Raw genomic sequence first — 15,635 nt, 5'->3', positions numbered from 1 at the left:
CTCCAAATGCCTTTTCTATCGCAGTTGTTGTCATCAGGGTCCTATATAATATTCTCCTGAAATGTCTACAGATATCCTGGTTCTCCTTTCTGATTTTAGAGTAAGACAGGTCTAGGTAGATGGATGGAGCCTTACTAACGTTTAATGAGCAGAACCCAGCTATTTCGGGGATGGAAGGGAACTTCTGGATCTACTGCTTTTCTTAGGTTGGATGGCTTCTTCCTCAGAGTGGCTTTTTCTGACTCTTGACTGCTGCTGCTGCTAAGTCACTTCAGTCGTGTCCAACTCTGTGCGACCCCATAGACGGCAGCCCACCAGGTTCCAGGAGTGTAAACACTTGCAGAGGTAACGATGCCAAGGGTGTCCTCACGTACTATACAGCCCTATCCTCTGGCATCAGTTCCGTTCAGTCGCTCAGTCATGTCTGACTCTTCGCGACCCCGTGGACTGCAGCACGCCAGGCCTCCCTGTCCATCACCAACTCCCAGAACTTGCTCAAACTCATGTCCTTGAGTCAGTGATGCCATCCAACTATCTCATCCTCTGTTGTCCCCTTCTCCACCTGCCCTCAATCGTTCCCAGCATCAGGGTCTTTTCAAATGAGTTGGATCTTCGCATCAGATGGCCAAAGTACTGGAGTTTCAGCTTCAACATCAGTCCTTCCAGTGAATACCCAGGACTGATTGATATCCTTTAAGATGGACTGGTTGGATCTCCTTGCAGTCCAAGGGACTCTCAAGAGTCTTCTCCAACACCACAGTTCAAAAGCATCAATTCTTCTGCACTCAGCTTTCTTTATAGTCCAACTCTCACATCCATACGTGACTATTGGAAAAACCATAGCCTTGACTAGATGGACCTTTGTTGGCAAAGTAATGTCTCTGTCTTATAATATGCTGTCTAGGTTGGTCATAGCTTTTCTTCCAAGGAGCACACGTCTTTTAATTTCAAGGCTGCAGTCACCATCTGCATTGATTTTGGAGCCCCCCAAAATAAAGTCTCTCACTATTTCCATTGTTTCCCCATCTATTTGCCATGAAGTGATGGGACCAGATGCCATGATCTTAGTTTTCTGAATGTTGAGGTTTAAGCCAACTCTGTCACTCTCCTCTTTCACTTTCATCAAGACGGTCTTTTGTTCCTTTTTGCTTTCTGCCATAAGGGTGGTGTCATCTGCATATCTGAGATTATTGATATTTCTCCTGGCAATCTTGATTCCAGCTTGTGCTTCATCCAGCCCAGCATTTCACATGATGTACTCTGCATATAAGTTAAATAAGCAGGCTGACAATACACGGCCTTGACATACTCCCTTCCCAATTTGGAACCAGTCTGTTTTTCCATATCTGGTTCTAACTGTTGCTTCTTGACCTGCATCCTCTGTCATCTTATGAACTAAAGCCCAGAATTCATCTTCTCCAGAGAATAAACCTCCCATATTCCACCAGATAGCAAAGGGCAGTCTCTGGCTGTGTAAATCTGAGGAAAGGATCTGGGGATATAGCTGTAATCCTTCTATTCAAATCTCCCTTCAGTCATCAGAAGGACCCAGAACCTCCAGTTCCTAAGTCTCTGGTTTCTGAGGTGTGATCAGGCTATATCATTCTGCCCTCCCCACTGCTTCCCATCACGCTAGAAGGATGGGTCTCAGCCTCATCCAGTTTGCTCTGTCAGCTACCATTCATTCACCCTCTTTCCATCTTCCAAATCTTTGTGGGTGTTTCTTCCTTGCCAGCCCAGCATTTCTCATGATGTACTCTGCATATAAGTTAAATAAGCAGGATGACAATATACAGCCTTGATGTACTCCTTTTCCTATTTGGAACCACTCTGTTGTTCCATGTCCAGTTCTAACTGTTGCTTCCTGACCTGCATACAGATTTCTCAACAGGCACGTCAGGTGGTCTGGTATACCCATCTCTTTCAGAATTTTCCACAGTTTATTGTGATCCACACAGTCAAAGGCTTTGGCATACTCAACAAAGCAGAAACACATGCTTTTCTGGAATTCTCTTGCTTTTTGAAGCACAAGCTGGAATCAAGATTGCCAGGAGAAATATCAATAACCTCAGATATGCAGATGACACCACTCTTATGGCAGAAAGTGAAGAAGAACTAAAGAGCCTCTTGATGAAAGTGAAAGAGGAGAGTGAAAAAGTTGGCTTAAAGCTCAACATTCAGAAAACCAAGATCATGGCATCCGGTCCCATCACTTCATGGGAAATAGATGGGGAAACAGTGAGAGACTTTATTTTGGGGGGCTCCCAAATCACTGCAGATGGTGACTGCAGCTATGAAATTAAAAGGCACTTACTCCTTGGAAGGAAAGTTATGACCAACCTAGACAGCATATTAAAAAGCAGAGACATTACTTTGCCAACAAAGGTCCATCTAGTCAAGGCTATGGTTTTTCCAGTGGTCATGTATGGATGTGAGAGTTGGACTATAAAGAAAGCTGAGTGCAGAAGAATTGATGCTTTTGAACTGTGGTGTTGGAGAAGACTCTTGAGAGTCCCCTGGACTGCAAGGAGCTAAAACCAGTCCATCCTAAAGGAGACCAGTCCTGGGTGTTCATTGGGAGGACTGATGTTGAAGCTGAAACTCCCATACTTTGGCCACCTGATGCGAAGAGCTGACTCATTTGAAAAATCCTGATGCTGGGAAAGATTGAGGGCAGGCAGAGAAGGGGATGACAAAGGATGAGATGGTTGGATGGCATTACCAACTCAATGGACATGAGTTTGGGTGAACTCCGGGAGTTGGTGATGGACAGGGAGGCCTGGCGTGCTGCAGTCCATGGGGTCGCAAAGAGTCGGACACAACTAAGCGACTGAACTGAACTGAACTTCCCTGCTGTGAGAGCCTAACCTGTTTTTGTCCCTTATAGGCTGCCATGCACTCTAGTCCTTTACTATCATCTAAGAAACTGTCTTGAGGGACCAGATCTAAGGGGTATATTCAAGCCACGAGGCCACACTAAAGAGCACTGCAGAGCTCTACATTCCTCCCTGGGTGAGCCATGTTTTTATCTGCACCCCCAGCTCTGCTCTTGATGTTCCCCTACTTCCTTGTCTTTATCTGTCTTCTCTCTATAATTTTCCAATCCTTCATGGACCTTCAAGATTAAGGTCAGATATCATCTCCAGTGGGAAACCTGCCTAGATCTTCCCTGTACATATTGTGTATGTCTCTGGCCTGACACACCCATATAGATCACAGTGTGCTGAATTAATCTACTTGTACAGGTATCTCCCTCCCTAGACAAGAAGTAAACAGGCAAGGACCATCTTATCCAAAGTCCTAACTCCAGTGTGGGGAAAACCATCTGGCACATAATAGGTGCTCACTGATACCGTTCAACTGACCCGTTTCCACTAAGCTCCATGTTAGAAGCATCTTCATTCTCAAAGGAGTACAAAAAATACGGCTGTGTTTATTTGCCAACGTCCAAATAAGAAAGGCTAATCAGAGAGCACCAGGAAATGAAAACAGCCAGATGTTTTTGAAAGCAAAAGTCCAGGAACACAAAATAGCTTGCAACAGGGGTGATGTATGTTTTCCTAGTGATTCGAAATGAAGATATGCTTATTAGGCAGAGAGAGAGATTTAACAGGTTTCTCAGCTAATGCTGCAATTTTAAATCCATTTAAGATAATTTTCTTTATCTTGAATCTATTTTTCTCAGTAACCAGGATACTTAACTGATTTGTACAAAATCCATTTGAAAAAGAAATAATCTAGTCTAAGCAAGGGCACACTCTAAATGAAAAAAGAGAGACAGCACAAATCTAACAGAAGCTGAAGCATCTGTTTGAGAAGCCAAGGAGGACTACTGACTAGAAAATAGGATTATTTCCCCCAGCATCTTGATTTTCCCACCAATCTCTCTTCTCTCTTTCCCAAGGAGAAAACAAGTAATTCTTAAATCTGAGAGAACAGAACAAAGACCTCTCATAAACCAACCACAAGGCAAACGAAATGTTTCAAAGGTAAGACTCTCGCACTAAAAATACATGTTGAAACAATCACAGGATGTACTTTCTCATCTACCAGCTAGGAAAAGCATTATTGAAATGCTAGTTTGGGAAGGGTCAGGTAAAATTCTAATAGCAGCAGAAATTGCTATAAAGTTTCTGGAGGAAAACATCTCTCTGTGTATCCAGAGCCTCCAAAAGTATTCCCACAAGGTGATCTAAGGATTATACTATTAGACGTGTGGATGACCCAGACGGATGGTACAGGGAGGGAGGTGGGAGGGGGGCTCAGGATGGGGAACACGTGTACACCCGTGGCGGATTCATGTTGATTATGGTAAAACCAATACAATATTGTAAAGTAATTAGCCTCCAATTAAAATAAATAAATTTAAATTTAAAATAAATAAATAAATACATATATATATTAAAAAAAAAAGAAGTGTGGATTAAGAAAGCAAATGTCTGGACTTCTCTGATGGTGCAGTGGATAAGAGTCCGTCTGCCAATGCAGGCGACGCAGGTTCCATCCCTGGTCCAGGAAAACCCCACGTGTTGCAGAGCAACTAAGCCCATGCGTCACAACTACTGAAGCCCACGCGCTGGAGCCCTTGCTCCACAAAAAGAGAAGCCACCAGAATGAGAAGCCTGGGAACCGCACTGAAGAGCAGGCCCGGCTGGCTGCAACTAGAGAAAGTCCTCGAGCAGTAATGGAGACCCAGCGCAGCCAAAAGCAAATAAATAAAATAAATATTTTTTTAATGAAAATAAATATATCAGCGTACATAAAGACTTGAAAGGGGAGATATTCATCAGTGTTATTTATAATAAAGAAAATTCGAACAAAACCTAAATTTACAACAATTGAAACAATGATCATAACTAATAACACCAGAAAATGCTTGTGAAATAATGTTGCATGAAAAAAGGATACAAGAAATACAGTTTCATAATCTGCATAGAAAAACAGACTCAAGGACAAGATGCTAAGATTTTACCAGTCACTGCCTCTAGGTCATGAGGTCATGGTAGTTTCTTTTTTTTACTTAAAAATTTTTTGGATTATGTTTCTGTACTATTTGTATTAAAATTTAAAAATTTACTTAGCTTTATTTTTATAATCAATAGCACTATTTACTGATTTTGTTTGTGTGTATATGCGCTTAGTTGTAGCCAACTCTTTGTGACTCCATGGACTTTAGCCCAGCAGGCTCCTCTGTCCGTAGGATTTCCAGGTAAGATACTGGATGGGCTTGTCATTTCTTTCTCCAAGAGATCTTCCCAACAGGGGTGGTACCTACATCTCCTGCACTGGCAGGCAGATTCATCACCACTGAGCCACCTGGGAAGCTTCATTTATTGATTACAGAGGAGACTCATGAGATAAAAGCTTCTCTACTAGTTACAAACAGCAGGAGATAATATCACAGACACGCATTTACACTATAAAGCCAACTCCTCTGAGTGATCGAATCAGAACTTACTTGGTGGGACGATAATCCGGAATGGAACGATCCAGTGAAATTTTTTCACTGAGGTAGGAATTGTAGCCATACTTCTCATGGGGTCCCTTGGCTTTTTCTTCTTCAGCAGGGGAAAGGGTGGCAGGAAGGCCTCCTTTGCCCCGCCCACCATAACCTTCAATGAGCCCAAGGGATTTGGATAAACCTAGAAAAAGACAGAGGGGAAAAAAAGAGTTGAAAACCACCATACCAGGATATGTTACTCAGGCTACAATGCAGCTTCAGTGGAAATTTTAACATTACCCGTCGCAGAAAAGATTATGTCCTCAACTTATCAATATTGGGAATATGCCCTGAGAACATTTAAACTGAGAGGAACAGGACTTCCCTGGTAGCCACGGGTCGAGACTTCGCCTTCCCTTGCAGGGGACAAGGGTTTGATCCCTGATCATGGACCTAATATCCCATGCGCCTTGGGGCAAAAAAAAACCACACCAAAAAATGGAACCAATACTGTAAAAATTGAATAAAGACTAGAAAAAATAATTAAAAATTAGATTAAGAGGAAAATCAAAGCAATGACAAAGGTCCGTATAGTCAAAGCTATGGTTTTTCCAGTAGTCGTGTACGGATGTGAGAGCTGGACCATAAAGAAGGCTGAGCACCAAAGCATCAACACTTTGACACTGTGGTGCTGGAGAAGACTCTTGGACAGCAAGGAGATCAAACCAGTCCATCCTAAAGGAAATCAACCCTGACTATTCATTGGAAGGACTGATGCTGAAGGTGAAGCTCCGATACTTGGGCCACCTGATGTGAACAGCTCACTCACTGGAAAAGACCCTGACGCTGGGAAAGACTGAGGGCAGGAGGAGAAGGAGGGGACAGAGGATGAGAAGGTGGGATGGCATCACTGACTCAATGGACATGAGTTTGAGCAAGCTCAAGGAGATACTGAAGGATAGGGAAGCCTGGTGTGTCATAGTTCATGGGGTTACAGAGAGTCTGACATGACTGAGCAACTCAACAACAACAAAGGAACTCTGAGGTGTGGGGTTAAGGCTGGTCACGTTCAGGAAGCACCTCTCCTGCTTTTTGGGAACTAGGGTGGATCGGGTACCAGGATGGGGTCTCTAAAAGGGAGAGACTGCCAAAAGCAGGACACATGCGGACCAAAAATGGGCAGAACAGGGCCTGTCATCCCTGCCCGATTTCCTGTCTTCATGAGCAATTACCACAAGGCTAGATAGTCCAGGAGATGCTCGGTAACAATGCAGAATAAGAACAGCCAGTAATAAGGAACTGCCAGACAGCAGGTGTTTTTGCTTCACTGGAAGAGAATAATATACAGATTGATTTTATCATGAGTTTAAAGTGTGTAACCGTCTAACACTGTTCTATACCTAATGGTTTTATTTAAATCTCATCTAAATGGCAAAAGGAAATACAAAAGTGTTTGAGAATAAATCACAGAGAAGAAAAGCCCATAAGGGTGACAACCGTGCCAAGTAGAGTAGGAGGCCTCGGTAACAAGCTTCACTGAGCAATTGCAGGTTCCGGGGATGGTGGCAGCTTTATACCTATTGTTCCATTTATACGATAAACAGCTTGATGGGTAATTTTTAAATCCTACAGTTACAGGAGGTTTTATTTCTTGGCTTGAAAACTTTTGTTGTGAAGGGCTCTTATTCTCTTTCACTGTTTCAAATGTTCAAGCTTCTCTGTCCACCCTCAGGTGTGCTCACATGCACGCATGCGCGTGCGCACGCACAACACGCGCACACACACACACACACTTCGTCCACCAAAGTCCCACTGCTGCCACTGGTAGGAAGACCATGGACCAGAGATGTCAACAGCATCCTCAGCTTTCATGATGGGCAGCCCACAGAGCCTAGGAGGATGCTGACCTCCCAGGAAAGCATTCCCAAGCAAGTTAAAGACCAGTAAGTCTGCTCTGGTCACATGATGGTCCGCCACCCCATAATGGAAAGACCTGTAGTCTCTTTCTCACTCCTCTGAAACTACTAATTTATTTTCTGTGAAACAAAATCAAAAAGCAAAGCTTAAGCAGGCACCTCGGGGTTGATCTCAAGTGGACATCATTTTTCTACCTAAGAATCTTTTCCGCTGTCCACTGTGTTCCTCAGGAACCCTGACATCTTTTCTGCCTGTCACCATCCAAACAGAGGAACCGTCAACTGAGAACAGGATTACTCCAACACTTTCTGCTTCCTGGTCTTTAACCTCTCATTCCACATCATTGTGCACCAACCATTCCAATAACATCACCTCTGCTGTGCTCCAAAATCTACAAAAACTCTTCAAATGTCAAGGACAGACACCTGTGTTGGATTTTTAAATCACCCATGAAAGGACATTGCTAGTGGGAATGTAAAATGGTGCACTTACTTTGTAAAATAGCTTGGAAGTTCTTCAAAATGTTAAGTATAGTTGTAGCATATGACCCAGCAATTCCATTTTTAGGTATATACCCAAGAAAAATGGGAAGATATGCCCACACAAAAACTTGTACACAAATGTTCAGAGAAGCATTATTCATACTAGCTAAGTGTCTATCACCTGACAAATGAATAAAACAAAATGTGGTTTATTCAGACAATGTGATAATATCTAGCAATAAAAATGAAATACAGAACTTCCTCAGTTTACAAAAGAGTTACATCCTGATAAATCCATCATACATTGAAAATATCCTAGGTCGGAAATGCATTTGAAACATCTAACCTACTGAAGAGCATAGCTCAGACTAACCTACCTTAAATGTGGTCAGAACCCCTACATGAGTCTTGTGTTAGCCGCTCAGTCATGTCTGACTCTTTGCGGCCCCATGGACTGTACCCCACCGGGCTCCTCTGTCCCGGAATTCTCCAGGCAACAATACTGGAGTGGGTTGCCGTGCCCTCCCCCACGGGATTGTCCCAACCCAGGGATCAAACCCACTTCTCGTATGTCTGCAGCACTGGCAGACAGGTTCTTTACCACTAAATTCACCGGGGAAGCCCGATATATATGATGTATATATATGTATAGAATATGACATAATTTTAAAAGATGAAAAAGAGGCGATACTCTGTGGGTTTTGCTTCTTGTTTTGTGCACTTTCACTCAGTCATCCTGGGTTTCCCTTTCCTTGCCCAATATTTGCAGCTTTTTCTTGAAAGCCACAACCTCAGTCCTCTGTGGATTTCTGGCCAGCATGGAACCCAAGGGTCAAGGAGGGAGGCTGGCCAATGGGACAGAATTGACCTCCAACATAACTCAACAGCTTTCATGGAAAACATCGGATTCTTCCGCTTATTTCATCTGTGGACTCCTTTTTCTCTCCTTGGCTATACAGTATCTCTTTTGTCCAGTCTAAATAGATATCTTCCATTCCCCAGTCATTAAATGCCACCTCAAAGATACAATGTGTCTCAGCTGTTAGCCCAGCACCCTCCCACAGGCAGCCTTTCCAGTGCAGGCAGAGGAGCCAGGAAGGGAATTTATTACAAAAGGGCATAGGAATTAAGACTAGGAATGCAGGCTAATCCCACCAAGGACACTTAGGGAACGAAACCTCCCAGTGAGACTTTTTCTCCCCTTTCTGAGGCATTATTTCTTCCATCATGAAAGGCACCCACGTAGCAGTCTCAAAAAAAGATCATTCTCCAGAGTGCAATGTGACAACTACGAATTATATATTTTGTGGTCCATGTGCTCCCATTTTCCCCCCACTTGAATCTGCCAGAAAGGTTCAACAAAGCAGCAAAAATGTTCACTGGCATTTTAATGTGCTTACTTAGCAGGCCCCGGAAATGGATGGCAACAACAAATGTAAGTTCAAGTTTATCAACAAGACTCAGGTTGGTCTTTACTTGGCTGGGGAGAGATGCCACGAGGGCAAGTTGGGATGACTCCACGCACCCAGGGAACTTTCTTTTCTGAAAGTGCCTCATGCTTTTTGGCCAGAAGCAACTGTAGCCACAGCAGATGGATGTGAACTTGTAGGCATGGAAGCCGCAATTGACAAAAAGAAGAAAGAGGGGAAGGAAGGAAGAGAATGGGGTGGGTGCTTGGGACCAGATTAGAGAGGACTTGGCATTGCCTTCTTGTCCCTTAGGCGCTGCCTCCTGAGTTACTGGAGCTGACGACTGCAAAGCCAAGGGATGGTATTGGCAAGAAGTTGAAGGTGAGGAAGAAAGAAGAACAAATTAAGGTCAGCCATAACCTAGCACCTTTACTGAATATTCTTCGTGTTTCTCTCCACCCTGTTTCTCTGCTTCATGCCCCAGAAGATAAGACCTATATGGACAGTATCAAGCGTTCCTTTAGACTTCTGGCTTTGGGTTGGGCTTAACCACCAGGAGCTACCTTGAGAAGACTGATGGTCAAGAAGAGAGAGAGGCTGGGGTGTTTGGCCCCCAGCTCCCTCCCACCCAGGTGTGGTTTGGTGGAGACTGCGTTCTTCTGTGGCACAGTCGTGTTCAGACAGGCATCTCCGACGGTTAGCCTAGGGTTAGAGCCAATCCCGTGTTCTGTTAACCACGCTCTCTTCCGGAGCCTTCAGGCGTTGGCATGGCAACTGCTTCCCTTCTGTTGCTAGCCCTGGAGTCATACACCATGCCTGGCCATGCCTTGCTGATTTCCCTGAACTCTTCCCAAATCTTTGTAAATGTTTTGCTAAAATCTCTTCAGTCAGCCCTTCTGGGCGTGCCACTTGTTTCTGGCTGGGATACTGACAGACACAGCATCCTACTCACACCCACAGGACGACTGCCCCCCTGGCGCCACAATTAGATGCTCTCTTTAAGGGCAGGCATGTGGTCCCCCTAGTGCCTGACCTGTAGAAAGTTCTTAAGAGGGACTTTCCTGGCGGTCCAGTGGCTAAGATTCTATGCTTCCAATACAGGGGGCCTGGGCTCAATTCCTGGTTAGGGAACTAGATCCCACATGCTGCAACTAATAGTTTGAATGCAACAACTGAAGATCTTCTACGTAACAACTAACAACAACAACAACATCAACAACAACAAGTCCAAAAAAAAAAAAAAACCCAAATGGTTGCGCATATGGATGAGTAGAAATGAGATCTGGAGACTGAAATTGGAGCCATCTATTATAAAGTGATGTCAAGACAGAAAATTAAATACACGGGTGGGGTGAGGGGAAGACATCTACTAGGAGCAGAGAAGAGGGATCAAGACTGCATAGTACATTTATTTTCATAAAGAAAAAGAGAGTTCACACTGATGAATGTCACAGGGAAATCAAGCCTGGAAAAGGCCATTTGGTTTGGCAGAGAAAAGGGCCCTGGTGACCTTAGAGATGGACAAGCCAGCGACATAAGAACTTCTAGGGCAGTATTTTGTTTTCTGGCTGTAACCAACCAGAATCTAAAATGTAAAAAGTTCTATTTGTAGAAGCAACAAATATTACAATGCACTTAGAACTCTAAACAATAGGAGGAAAACTATGAGATTTCATTAAATGGATGAAATAAAACACACATAAACAGCGGAGAGATGTATTTTTACTTAGAAGATGGAATGTTACAAAGATACCATTACTTCTTTTTAATGTATGGATCTAATGTAATTCCAAATAGAATCTTTTTCTGAAACAGAACAAAAGGTTCTAAAATTAATCCAGAAGAACACAGAGGTGATAACACTTGGACATTTTGTTTAAAAAGAAAAAGGGGGGTGCCTTATCCAATATTAAGTTAAGAAATAAAGCAATAATAATTCAAGTGATGTGGTGACTAGGAGGAAATATTACATAGATGCAGAGAGGTACGGCTCTAAACTGTATCTCTCTCTCTCTCAAACAGCCATCCAATTTTCCAAACATTAATAAAAATAACCCCCACTTTTGGAATTTTAGAAGTTCCTTTTTAATGCAATCAACACCAAATTCCTGAGGATACCTCATGTGGATGAGGGAGAGGCTTCATTCATCTCACATGGAGCCCAGAAATCCCAAGGTGCCCTGGCTTGATAATTTGATAACCCTCCAGCAAGAGTAAATCACCCTGCTTACTTCTATCTTCGGTTGGCCCAAGCTACAAAGGCTCCATAGTGGCAGCAAAAAGTAAAGAACCCAGGTTGTAAATCCACTCCCAGCTGCCTCCCCACCTCCCTCCATATAACTAAGGCTATCATTTTCTCCAGGGTTACAGTTTAAACTGATGAGTTTACAGATAACCAGCATTATTCTTTCAGAAATCGGGACTCACAACAGACACACAAACTCCAGGAAAGAGATGAAAACACAATGCAATCTGGTGCCTTGTTAACTCATAAAGCTCCTCTTCATCTTGGCAGCCACAGCCTAGTGTCAGTGAACCCCCACTCCACACACACACACACACACAGCCAAAGAGCCTAGCATGTTGCGTGGCCTTCTTCCAGAGGGCAAGCATGTGTTGGGGGGGGGTAGTCTTGACAGAGGCCCTAATGCCTCCTGAAGATCACAGAGTCCCAGGGAGATTCCACATGATGATAAAGCATTTGAAAAACTGACAAAACATACAGACAAATCAGGAAGTTGTAGCCAAAAGCCATAAGTAGTGGGCAATAATTCCAGATTTATTCTTGGGATTCCATGTACTCTTGGGAGAGTGAGGGGACCACTCGTGGCTCGAGGAAGTCAATGTGACCACAGAGACAGATGGGATACATGATAAATGTGTGCAGACTAAATTATTAAATTTATTATTTAATTATGAAAAGCTCTAATAACTAAGATAATGTATACACGTGTGTGCGTGTGTGTGTGTAATGAAATATTACTTGGTCATAAAAAGAAATAATATCATTTGCAGTGACATGGATGAACTCAGAGATTATACTCAGTGAAGCCAAATGGACAAATACATGATATTACTCATATGTGGAATCTGAAAAACTGATACAATGAATTTATTTACAAAACCAGAAATAGAGTCCTAGATGTAGAAAATAAACTTATGGTTACCAAGCAGGAAGATGGGGGGAGGGATAAATTGGGAGAGAGATTGACATATTGTGAAAGTCGCTCGGTCATGTCCAACTTTTTGCGACCCCATGGACTATACAGTTCATGGACTTCTCCAGGCCAGAATACTGGAATGAGCGACTGTTCCCTTCTCCAGGGGATCTGCTCTACCCAGGGATTAAACGCAGGTCTCCCTCATTGCAGGCAAATTCTGCACCAGCTGAGCCATCATACACACTACTGTGTATAAAACAGGTAATTAATAAGGACCTACTGTATAGCACCTGGAACTCTACTCAATACTTGTAATTACCTATATGGAAAAGGAATCTAAGAAACAGTGGATATAGGTACATTATAACTGATTCACTTTACTGTACACCTGAAACTAATTACACCACTGTAAATCAAATACACTGCAATAAAAATTAACTTTTAAAAGGACAGTGAGATAATGAAACAAGAAATGACAGGCAGATCAATGGAACAGAAAAGCTTGTCTAAAAATACTGACAAAAGAGAGTGGAAGCACCATTTTTGTATACAACTGTTAGTTTTACAGACAAATTTTCATTAGACACAAAGCATTATACTAAGCACTTTAATTATATATATACTATTAATGTTAAACATACATGCTATGAAAACACAATGCAATCTGGTGCCTTGTCAACTCATAAAGCTCCCCTTCATCTTGGCAGCCACAGCCTAGTGTCAGTGAACCGCCCCCTCGCCCCCACACACAGCCAAAGAGCCTAGCATGTTGTGTGGCCTATATAAACGCAGTCAACACCAAATGCAGACTATATAAATGTCTGCTGTATCTATCTAACTATAATATTTCAAATTCATTTCTCAAATTACCCCTGGTGCTAGTTCTCACCTATCTTTGGATTATTTTTTGTTTGTTTGTGGCAGTTTTTTCTTTAAGATTTTTTTTTGATGTAGACCATTTTTAAAGTTTTTATTGAATTTGCCACAACACTGCTTCTGTTCTCTGCCTTGGTATTTTGGCTACGAGCCATGTGGGTCCCAGCTCCCAACCAGGGATCGAACTCGCAGCCCAACACTGGAAGAAGAAATCTAACCACTGAACCACCGGGGCAATCCCTCCCTTATCTTGGGACTCTGTTCCTTCCCTGCATCCCTTTTGTCACCAACCAGATTCAAAGGCACATGTCATCTCTTCCTTGAGTTACTGCAGTCAACACATAACCCCATGTCTTGCAAAGTGAGCTTTCTAACAAACACAACTGACCACTGCTTGCTTAAAATTCATTAGTGCATTCCTGCTGCCTACGGGGGAAAAATTCCAAAAATTCTCATGTAATATACAAAGTCACTCACTAGCTGATTCTCTGCCCAGCCTCCGATTCCACTTCCTTCTCTGCTGCCTCCTTTTAGCTGTCCCACCCTCTTCTGAGGCTTCTACAGAGCCACTGCCCCTCAGTGCCTTTGGCAGTCACCCTTGTTATTCTATACAACCCTGCAAACCCTTGCAGAGAACTACCCAGCCCAGAAAATCAGATGCCGCTCCTTGGTAAGAAATCTCAACCACACCCTTACTCCCATCCTGTTACAGGCGTCCTCAGCTGTTCACTTACAAGGACACAGGCTTCCTGTTCACAGGAAGACATCTCTGTGTCTTACAGAGAGCCTGGCACATACGTGTACCTCATGTATGCTATACACATGAATGAATGGACCAAAAAGCAAGTGAATAAATGAGTAAGTGCAGGATAAGCTGGGCTGCCCAAATATATGACCAGGTTCTAGTGTTGATACAGAAATCTCCTGGAGACATGTCAGAAATGGGTAAACACTGCTTCATGGACTGATGTCAAATCATTATTGATTCCCCAGTTCATATACTAGTATGATGATCTTGACATCTGTTGACATCTGCATTCTTATGCTGATTTTGACATTTTCTGTCCTGTATGCTCAGTGCTTCCCAGACATGATGTCCAAAGGTTATGTTAGTCTTAATATCTTCAGTGAAGACTTAGGAGTTCAGTTACATCAGTTGCTTCCTGATGGAAGAGAAATGAATAAATCATCCTCTAAGAAAAATACCGTTAAGTCCCCTACACACAAACCAGTTCTGTTCTGAAAGCGCATTTTGTCAGTCCAGCAAAGTTAGCCTAGGTATCCAACTAACACAATCAGCTGTATAGTACTGTACTGTAATAGGTTTATAAGACTTTTCACACAAGTAGTACATTAAAAAACAAACACAAAAAATAAAGGATACATTTTAAATCTTATGGGATCCCCTGGTGACTCAGACGGCAAAGAGTCTGCCTGAAATGCGGGAGACCTGGGTTCGATCCCTGGGTTGGGAAGATCCCCTGGAGAAGGAAATGGCAACCCACTCCAGTACTCTTGCCTAGAAAATTCCATGGATGGAGGAGCCTGGTGAGCTACAGTCCATAGGGTCGCAAAGAGTCAGACACGACTGAGCGACTTCACTTTCGTTTTCAACTTAAATCTTACAGTACAGTACCTTGAAAAGTATGCTAGTGCAACAGCTGGCATACAGGGGCTGCACTGAGTGAACAAGCACGAAAAGTTACTGACTGGAGGAGGAAGCTGGGTGAGAGACCATCAAGCTGAAGGACCGTCAGTAATAGAAAATGGAAGTTAAGCTGCAATTTCACTCACACCTGACACTGATGGAATGCACAGCCACATCTCCAGAAGTTCACAATTTGAAGGTTTGTATGTAGGGGACTTACTGTACATGAAAAGATGGCCTACATCATTTGTCACCAGGGAAATGCAAATCAAAACCACAATGAGAGGTCACCTCACACCTGTCACAGTGGCTGTTATCAAAAAGACTAGAATGGTGTAGAGAAAAAGGAACTCATGTTCACTGCTGGTGGGAATGTGAATTGGTGCGGCCACTACAAAAAACCGTACAGAGATTCCACAAAAAAATTAAAAACAGAGCTACCATATGATTTGGCAATTCCGTCTCTGGGTATCTATCTGAAGAAAATGAAAACAATACCTTGAAAAGCTAACTGCACCATCCTGTTCATTGCAGTATTATTGCCGATAGCCAAGATATGGAAACAGCCTAAGTGTCCATCAGTGGAAGAATGGATAAAGAAGCTGAGGTATATATAGAATATATACACATAATGGGGTACTGCTGCTGCTGCTAAGTCACTTCAGTCATGTCTGACTCTGTGCAACCCCACAGACGGCAGCC

General features: G+C 43.0%; 1 protein-coding gene across 1 annotated transcript in view; it reads right to left on the bottom strand.

Annotated features, from left to right (window-relative positions):
* The window catches only part of GALNT17 (polypeptide N-acetylgalactosaminyltransferase 17), a 428,829-nt gene that overhangs the window by 254,679 nt on the left and 158,515 nt on the right, over positions 1–15,635 (bottom strand). The window contains exon 2 of the mRNA XM_052661435.1: positions 5,459–5,642. Coding sequence (XP_052517395.1) covers positions 5,459–5,642 — 184 coding nt within the window. The remainder of the gene's footprint in view (positions 1–5,458; positions 5,643–15,635) is intronic.

Source organism: Budorcas taxicolor, chromosome 2 (assembly GCF_023091745.1).
Source record: "Budorcas taxicolor isolate Tak-1 chromosome 2, Takin1.1, whole genome shotgun sequence".
Classification (NCBI taxonomy): domain Eukaryota; kingdom Metazoa; phylum Chordata; class Mammalia; order Artiodactyla; family Bovidae; genus Budorcas; species Budorcas taxicolor.
This window is presented reverse-complemented; position numbering and strand designations above follow the sequence as displayed.